At 42.6% G+C, this 9,887-nt stretch overlaps 1 protein-coding gene across 1 annotated transcript; it reads left to right on the top strand.

Moving 5' to 3' along the window:
- Positions 1–239: 239 nt before the first annotated feature.
- LOC309589449 (carboxypeptidase A2-like) lies at positions 240–9,887 on the top strand (the record flags this gene model as incomplete). Its single annotated transcript, XM_082309622.1, has 11 exons — positions 240–319; positions 2,773–2,854; positions 3,729–3,863; positions 4,650–4,748; positions 5,396–5,497; positions 5,660–5,761; positions 6,499–6,609; positions 6,972–7,062; positions 7,454–7,653; positions 8,695–8,779; positions 9,700–9,887. The coding sequence occupies exons 1-11, from the start codon at positions 255–257 to the stop codon at positions 9,885–9,887; spliced, it is 1,260 nt and encodes a 419-aa protein (XP_082165748.1). The 5' UTR covers positions 240–254.

Below are 9,887 nucleotides of genomic sequence, written 5' to 3'. Positions count from 1 at the left end.
AATGTGTAAAAGGACACCGAGGAGCTTTGTGGCCAAAGGTTTGAAAACAACTCGCTTACAGGCTTGAATGCGTCAGTGGAAAATATTTTTTTGGAGGCAAAATTGGTCTCCTATCTGTTCGTTGCCTTGAAAGCTCTGATAAATGTGAGAACTTAGTCACATGGAATACAGATATGTTTTATCTGAAAAAGGGTTTTTTAACAAGTCCTGTATAAATTCATCTTTGCTAGGCTGAGTTGAACTTCACATCAAACATGAAGCTGATTTTCATCTTCAGTGCCCTCTTCGGGGCTTCCTTGTGCCTGGAAACTTTTGTTGGGTGAGTTATGCTTTTGTGAAAGACCTTTTATTTAAGGCCGTATTATCCAGTTGTTGTTTTTTCATGATCTTAACTTTACCAACTCTGCTTGGGGCACATTCTTTGCTTTCTGTGACTGACTTGTCTTGTTGCTTTGGTACTCCAGTGCTTGAAGGAACCCCTCTCTGCTTTCCTTTGGGTTTTCTAAGGAGAAGGCTCTAGCTGCAGAGTTGAGTTCCTAAATTCACGTTCACCCAAGGCTTCGTTTTGGCTTTGACTGTGCCTAGGGAGCAGTCTCGAGCCTTGATCTGGAGCTGAACCTCGCTGCAAAGCTCGAGTGTTCAGCTTGACAGATCTGGTCCGGCACAGAGCAGAGCCGAAAGACCAGAACCTGACTTCAGATTGGAAAAGTCGCTAGCTTCCCTTTGTTTTTGAAGATTCCCATTTCTCTTTAAATGCTTAATTCTTTTCAGAGCCTTCCTAAGCAATTCAAATCCTTATTTCCAACCATTATATTCTAAAGGTTTATCTGTATGTTGCATTGCAAAATTATCTCCTTGTGGTGTATTTCCTCACAGTCTTACTGACTGTGTAAGAAACTTAATAGAAGATGATAAAAAACGTAATAGATACTTCCTGAGAAGTAGTAAGTGAACACTAGATTCCAGGGAGTAAATCTGTATATGAAGATATAAGGATTATGAATAAGAAGTAATATACACGATTTACTAAAACCCTAGGATTTGTAAAGCCAGGAGAAGCTATTTTGATCATTTAATCTGGGCTCTGGCATTGTGTAGACCGGATTCTTGTGAATTCATTCCTCGGTCAGGTCTGGTAGCTGTGGTTAATCAGCCTCATCTCTTCACAGAAGAATCCAATCTAGAAATAAAGCTTATGGTGGTGGAGAAGCCAATAGTAAGTTATTAATGTGGTAAAGGGCCCTCAGTGTTGATTTAATTTGATCCGTCAAAAGAATCTTATACCTCAGCTTGCCAGACCGAGGAACCTGGTGTTAACAAGTGTCTCTTCTCAGCAGCTGAGGCCACACTAGTAAATAAACACACACATAACGGAGCTCATATGCTGAGTCCCTTGTTTACCCTGTCTTAAGATCTGTTGTCCAATTCTGCAGTTATTCGTGTTGATTTGCTTTGAGTCGTCTCCATTTTTCAGGACTGCTTGAAGCGGGCGCCAGCAGAGCAGCTGGGCCACGTCAGGATAGGGGACTCCGTGGGCTTCTGTTCCGTCTCTGACAGTGGCCAAATGCGTGCGCCTAGGGAAGAGAATGAAAACAAACACACCGAATGCTTTAACCACCAAATGCCATTTGCAAACGCAGCGTTAACGCTCGGCTCGCTTGCAGTAAACCCCAGGCTATGCAGCCAAGGGGCACATCAGTGCTTTTGGCTACGGCATTGATCCCGGGCTGTACTTCCAGTTGTTAATTCACTACGGCTTCCAGGTTTCCTTCAGAATCCCCGCTGGTTCTCCGGAATGGGATCTTCTGTCCCCCAACTCTTGCGTTCCCTTGTTGTTCATAAATCCTTTTGTCATTTCACAAAAGCATTGGGTGGAAGGGACCTCCAGAAGTTTTTAGTCCACCCTCCTGCTCAGAGCAGGGCATGGAGCTGTTTCCCCTTACTATCACCATCTACCCCTACCGAGAAGAGTTTGTCCTTTTTTTGTAACTCCCCTTCAAGAAGTTGTAGGCTGCAATTAGATCAGCCTGAACAAGCCTGAGCTCATCGGCCTGTCCTCGTGGTACTGTTTGCTTGTACCTATTTTACCAAGCAGCCTGGAACATTGTGTATTTGAAAGGGATATATGTTTTTAGTGATCTAAAAACCACTTAGAGGCTGCACGTTGTGATCACTATATGTTGTACAACGCATAGGCTAAGTTAATGGCTGAGGTTGCCTCTCTAACTGGTGGAGTGAGGTACTTCCAGAAGGTGATTCATTCCACCTGGAATGGTGCGAGCCACCCTCTGATGGTATCAGCGTCTGACAACACAGGGAAGTTTGTGGACGGTTTTTGGCTAAACTGAAGACAGGTAAAATGAATCCCATATTCAGTGTTCGGTTTGCTTTGTTGTATAGCGCTCCCCAAACATTTGATCATTTGCAAACTCAAGAATATTTTTTTTTCTGCAAGTTGTTGACAAAAAATAGCTAATAGATGCAAGACTGATCTTCGTAAGCAATTAAAAACTCATCCACTTGATGTCTGTTTAGGATGAAATCTTAAAAATTGGCATTTAACTCGTTACTAATCTAGTGGAGGTATAGTAGGCTGGCCCTGCAGGTTGTTGGTTGAGCTCTTGGGTGACAGTAAGTCAACGGCATTAAAGAAGTCGGTATCAGGTGGTAGCATGCAAGTAATTACCCACCAAATTCATGACCTTAGTAACAAGCTAGTTCAACCAGACCCCTTTTTGAGACTGTTTCTGAAGATTTACTGGTTTATTGCAGGCACCAGGTTCTCCGAATCAAGACAAGAAATGAGGAGGAGGTTAAGAAGTTACAGCTTTTGGAATCGCTGGAACACCTTGGGGTATGTTATTACCGCAGAGGCATTTTTCAACGTTTCAGACTGGGGTAGGACTTATCAGGGTAGGACTTTGCATCGCATCTGGAAGGTTCATACCATACTGTGGCAGCTGCCATAAATAAATTTGCTGTCTCAATACTTGGTGTTTGATCTGCAAGTTCTAGTACGCGCTTGGTGCTCAGGAGTGCCTGCATTCATATTTTCTTCCTACTGGGTTTACAATCATATTTGAACTGATCTGCTCTTAATCTTAGTATCAAAAAGCTTGTCTTTAAAGTGGGGATGCTGATGGTTTTGTACTTGTCTCCCAGTGTTGTGGGAGGAATTTATTAGTTAATCTACACTGTACGGAAACAGGAAAACACACTATAAAATTCTAGGTTATTACTGTTCTTATTGCCATTGGTGAGAATTTTTATTATCACTTTCTTGAAAAAAAAATTTATTTGAATAGTATAGAAATGAAAATTTAGAAAAGCCCTACCAAAGGAGAAATTAAAACAATGGGTTTCGTATACGTAATACTGTAATATAGAGCTTTTCTTGAAACTATTTCTGGTAAAAGGGAGAATAGTAAAATAATCATCATAGAAGACTAAAATTTCCTTTTGCTTATATGACTGAAGCTCTGAAGTCAGTGAAAATGCTGACTTTTGCCTCCTGCAGACCTTTGTTGGTTTGGTTTTTTTTTTTTTGTGAGTTTGTGACATTAACTGACACAAGGTTGTGGTGAGGCCAAGCTAAATAACGAAGCATGATGGGGCACAATACTGCAGGAGTCGTTCAATTTGGGAGAAACCAGCATTTCTAAAGCTTTAGAAGAGCTGTTTGCAGAACGCTTTCCCCAAACCAAACCCATTTTCCTTTCTCTTTTCAGCTTGATTTCTGGATAAATCCCTCCACCCCTGCCCTCCCTGTGGATGTGCGAATCCCCGCTAACAGCGTCCAAGCAGTCAAAGCCTTCCTGGAGTCCCATGGGATTGAGTACTCCATCCTGATCGAAGACCTGCAGGTAGGCGATGCCATTGGCACGTATTTAGCTTTTATATCCTTTGGAAGCAGTGATTCACAATCTGGTCTTGTTCATTAACATAGACTCTTTGATACTCTGCTTTCCATGAGGTCCTCCCCTTATTTTTGTCATCTGTGGATTAATTTCTCAAAGAGAATTTGTGGATCGCTGCTGCGCTGGGAAGCCGTGGAGATCACTCAGCAGATGCTATCCGAAACCGTGTTGAATAGTGACATCAAGAAACTCATAGGCTCTGCCGGGCTCCTCTTCTGATAACCCCTGAGAGATTTCCTGTGGTCTTTTGGCCTCAGATGTTTGGGAATCACAACACTAAAGTTACTCATAGTTCAGTAAACTATGTTAAGAGTAGTTCAGGATCATAATCTGAAAGAACTGTACACCACTGTGCGAGAGAAAAGTCACCCACTTGGCCAGGAATCCGACATTTCTTCATGAGCAGCAATCCCAAAATGGCACCTAAAATAGCATTAACTCAGCAGAAACGCTGCCTTTTTTTTTTTTTCCCCAAAGCTTTCCAATGCTATCCTTGTTAGTCTTAACAAGTGGTTTAAAACTTAATGCTGACCATTTAAACACCGGTAGTCTTGCCCACTTTGCTACAGATACATTCAGCAGAGGCGTCTGTTTGCTCCATACCTGTGGGAAGTTTGGGGCTGGGGCTGGAGCCAGTACGCAACGCCATCGTGTCGTTATTTGAGATAAACATTTGTTCAGAAGTTTGCGAATTAAGCAGGCTTTTCTCAACGTTTGAATGGCTTCTTTTAGGTTGTTCTAGATAAAGAAAAGCAAGATATGGCCTACAGTCAACAAAGGGAGCGCAGCAGCAACAGCTTCAACTATGGAACTTACCACCCTTTAGATTCCGTGAGTACCTCAGCTCTGGGGGAAGAGGATTCTTTTTTTCTGGCCTTTTTTCATGCTGTCTTCAATCAAACATCCCATATTAAGATCTAAAATGTCTTTCTGGCTTCTTTTGGCACATGGTTTTGTTTGTAAATGTATTAATTTTGTGGTCAGCACAATGAGCCAGCGCTCTCCCTGACAGAGTGTTGGCAAGTGTTGATCATACTTTTTCATAAACTCTTCTGCAGAGTTCTGTCAAAACCCTTCCTTCTGACCCTCAAAAGAGATTAAGAAATAAATGGCTCTTGAAATAGGGAAATATAGGAAGGCAGTAGCCATCAAGCAGAGCAGAGAGTAAGGTATTTTTACTACCAGAAGTTCATAAAGAGGGTTTTGAACTTTTTCCTGAAATAAGTAGATCTCGACAATATAGCAGTGCTTCCTTCTGCTTTGTGATGTTAGGAAGAGCACTGGCTACGCTGACGTAAGGTGAGATGGAGCTTTGGAGAGGTCATAGTAATGAAGGCAAAAGGCAAGAAAAGGAGATTTCATCGGGTCCTACAATTGTTGTGGGTGGCACTATACATAAATATACTATACATACTGTACCTATATAAATATACTATACATAAATGTAATGTAAATGTCATCCTGACTTTTCATTTCAGATTTATGCAGAACTGGATCATCTTGCATCTGAGTATAGCAACATTGTCAGTAAGCTCCAGATTGGGGAATCCTTTGAAAAGCGGCCTTTGTACGTGCTCAAGGTACGACCCACAACACACCACAGAATGTGTGGATGCATGTACTAATATACATATGCATTATAGATACAGCACAATTCAGTCCAAACCATCCCAGTCTATGTGGGATATTCTTGACTAAAAGGTGTCAGTGAGAGTTTTAAAACTTTCTGTTTTGTTTGACAGTTCAGCACTGGAGGGAGAAACCGTCCTGCAATCTGGCTTGATGCCGGCATCCATTCCCGAGAGTGGGTTACCCAAGCGAGTGCGATATGGATAGCCAAAAAGGTCACTTCAGCAGTGATTGATTTTTCTTTTATCTTGGGAATGCCTCTGGCTATTTAAAAGTGTATCACACCTGTACGTGTTTCGCCAGCTCTGTGAAATCTCCTTCACCCCTCTTAAAACACAGCCGACTCCAGAGAGAACATGGCAGCTGCCTGGGTGAAGAATTGTAAATGCTGTGTGTTGTTAGAACAGCTGGGTTTAGGTAGACAAAATGTAGTAGCTCAGGTGAAATTGGTGAGGACTTCAGAGCTGATAGTTATACAAATAACTGAGGACTTTGAGAAGATTTAGTTTGCTGCTTCGGTCTGCAGACACCGAGAAACACTGTGTGGTTGGTTACCTTCCACAAAAGTGCCAAAGCTTCCAGCTCTATATAAATGAGCGTTTAAATTCTGCTGAAAATGACTAAGCCGGCAGGAAGTGCAGCACAGTTGTATATTCCCAACCTGGATAATCTGTCTCAGTCGTAGTGCCAGCCTTGGTCCATTCTCTGAGACAGGCAGGAGAAAATTTTGTTGCCCTCTTCCAGTAACTTCTTGTCTTCGGAATAAAACAGTAAAACAGATTCATTGCTCGCTCCAAGTCTAACGAGGAACAGTTATGGCCAGCAGATGATTAAAGTTTCTTGTTTGCCTGCCCCGAAAGCCAGACTTGCCGCTGTACCTAGCTGTTAGAGTGTAAGCATGCGTGAAAGAAATACGCTGATGATCACGATGTACCGTATTGTCTCTGCTTAGATTGCCTCCGACTACGGGAAGGATCCATCCGTCACCTCTCTGCTGAACAAAATGGACATTTTCCTGCTGACAGTCACAAACCCCGATGGATACGTATTCACTCACACCACAGTGAGTAAGCACGCTGTGTGTCTACGCTGATTTAGAAGGCTGTCCTGCTCTTCCAAGCAAACAATAAATGCGAGGGAAGTAGGCTCTGAAACTCCATTTCTTAATGCTGCAAGAAGGAGTTACAAAAGAGTAGGGCAGCCAAAGATACTAATTACTTGTCTAACCCCTCTTAACCCACCGTAAATTCACCAACCCTTCAATTTTTGTCCGTTGGCCCATCTCAGCAGTCACCCCATCAGAAATAATCTTAGGCTTGTGCCTAGGATCTCTTCCTGGTGAATGGCAACTATTTCTGTGTAGCAGTTTTAATGCAAGGACTGAGATTTGCTGCTTTTCAAAGCCGTAGTGTGTGTTTGTTTTAGAATCGCATGTGGCGGAAGACCCGCTCCAAGAATCAAGGCAGTCCGTGCGTTGGAGTTGATCCAAACAGGAACTGGGATGCAGGTTTTGGAGGTAGGAATAAAGTTTCTGGATTCTGGCTGTCATTAAGAAGAAAGTTCCCTTTCGTGTTCCCGGATCCTGTTACCGAGGACCAGCAATCGCCTTAGTATAAGGGATTCAGAAAGAAAATGGTCAAATAGGATGATAGCTGGCTTTTGTAAAGATAATTTCGTATTGATTAATTGCCAGTGAGCACAAGATGAAGTAATCTGTATCTTCGAGAAGTATGTCCCTTGAGTATTCATGCTCTGTTGCTGCTGTTTGAGCATTTATTGGCATTTAAGGCCTTGCCTTTGGCTGAAGACCTGTTCTTAGGAAAGCCCGGCTTTGTGCTGGTCTGCTTTGACCTTTTGTGAATGCCAGTTCTTACAGGTTTGCCTTTGTTCCTCCTTTACACCAACAGGTCCTGGAGCCAGCAGTAATCCCTGTTCTGACTCTTACCGTGGGCGCAGTGCCCAGTCAGAGGTGGAAGTTAAATCTGTTGTCAACTTTATTAAGAATCATGGAAACTTCCGGGCCTTCCTCACCCTCCACAGTTACTCTCAGCTCCTGATGTATCCCTATGGCTATAAATGCACCAAACCGGCAGACTATGCTGAGCTGGTGAGACATAATGACTTGGCTTTAGCTTCCTCTGTTCCGTCCAGCTGGCCTTCTATATTCAAATATTACACTGAAATATCAGGATTAAAACAAGAAGCTAAACTCCGCCATCCATAGCAGTAACCGTCCGTGACAGCGAACAAAAACCGGGAGCAATGCAATGCCTTTAAAAGAGAAATCTTGGTCATGTGCAAACACGTGCCATCCCCACCCATTCTCAGCCCTCTTTGCTCATCCACGTTTCCTTCTTTCTACTTTAATGGCAGAATCACAACTGTAATAATATCTTTGAGGCGATATGGATCTCACCATCGTAATTCAAATGGAAAAGACCTCTGGAGGTCTCCAGTCCAAGCCTCTGCTGAACGCAGGCAGGCTTTGGAGTCGGAGCCAATTTCAAGGTTCAATGGAGTTGCTTAGGGCCTTGCCCAGCTGAGTTCTGATTAATTGTTTGGATTTGTTTTGATATTTCTAAAGACAAATTCCACAGCTTCTTCGAGCCCTTCCCAAAGTTTCCCCACTGCCATGGGGATTTTCTTTTTCCCTAATACCTAAATGCAATTCCCCGTGTGGCAATTTGTTTGTTGCCGCTCGTCCTTTTTCCCTACGCCTCCCAGAAGAGCCTGGCTCCGTTTTCTCTACAACCACCCGTGATTCAGTTGAAGTGAGCGCAAAGCTGACCACTGAGTATTAGAAGATCTCCGACTGCCTTGGGATTTTTCTGGTATCTCTGGAACCTTTTCTTGACAAGACAGTTGGTGAGATGAAACGCTGGATGCTCAGATGTAGAACCTGCTATGACTTAATTCACCTGCAATGTCACCTCCCCAAAATCCCGTGGAAACTGAGTGCTGTCATTAGTATGAGTGATTAAGAAATGGATTGATTTGGTGCTAGTTTGTTGGGGGGTGTGAAAGATTGGAGAATTTGTGAAAGATTGTGGAGATTTCCCCGAGTGTGGTTCAGGTTGGCAAAATCGTAACGTTTAGTCTCATTAAGCGTGTCTCTTTTCTGACCTGTCCTTCGTTTTCTCCTCTCCAGGATGCCTTGGGAAAAGCTGCTGCCAGTTCCATCCGGTCCCTGTACGGCACCACCTTTACAGTGGGGACCATTTGCAATACTATCTGTGAGTATCTAGCAATACTATCTGTGAGTATCTAGCAATACTATCTGTGAGTATCTTGCAATATAACCCGTGAGTATTTTGCTAGTTGGAGCTTTTATGGGCTGTCCCAGGGCAAGTCTCTGTCTGCCCTCCGAGGTCTCTCCATTACACTATATAGATTGCAATATTCAATAGCATTTTTTAACCCAAATTTTTTAATCGAGGAAAGAAAAGTTAAGCGAAGTTTACCGTAGACATAAATTTGATACAATTCAAAAAGCATTTTTCTGAAGATCGTCAAGCGTAAAGTGGAAAAATGTGTATGGGACAAGGTGGATGAAGGCTAACTACTGTACATTTATAAGCTATTAAACAAAGTTGCATATATGTACCACAGTGTAAAAAAACCAATACAGAACAAATAAAAACTTTGAAAACTGCCTGATGAAAAATAAAATAACCAGTGGCTTTTAATGACTTCTCCTGGCTGTCAATGCTACAAAAGACTACATTTTTTTTTTTGTCTTTCTGATGTCACTGAAAAACACCCTATCAAATGATAAAACCAGGCACAATCAAACCATTACCGAGTTAAAACCAGCCCATAGAAATATACTATCAACCCACATTTTCCATCAAAAGCTTTTTTTGTTGTTGTTTTGTTTTTAAATCTTTTGAGGCCCATTTGGTCACAATATGTTACTTTTTTGTCCTTTTTTACACCATGATATCATATGTTTGTCTGGCACTATCCTAGAGCTAATTTATAGAGGATGAGGATGCAGTGATACGTCTGTAGAGCAACACCACCAGTCAAACATCGGAGCTGAGCGTTCACATAAAAATATAATACTTGTCCCTCACGAATATAAAAAGTAGGGCGGCAGAACTCCAATCAATCCTCCGTTCACCCCTCTGGCTCTCCTCCCGTTCTCTTTCAGACCAAGCCAGTGGAGGCAGCATTGACTGGAGCTACGATTATGGCATCAAGTACTCTTTTGCCTTCGAGCTGCGAGACACGGGTCGCTACGGTTTCCTCCTGCCAACCAACCAAATTATCCCAACTGCAGAGGAGACCTGGCTGGGTCTGAAAAAAATCATGGAGCACGTGCGAGACAATCCATACTAA

The sequence above is a fragment of the Platalea leucorodia genome (assembly GCF_965183815.1).
Source record: "Platalea leucorodia genome assembly, chromosome: 4".
Classification (NCBI taxonomy): Eukaryota; Metazoa; Chordata; class Aves; order Pelecaniformes; family Threskiornithidae; genus Platalea; species Platalea leucorodia.
This window is presented reverse-complemented; position numbering and strand designations above follow the sequence as displayed.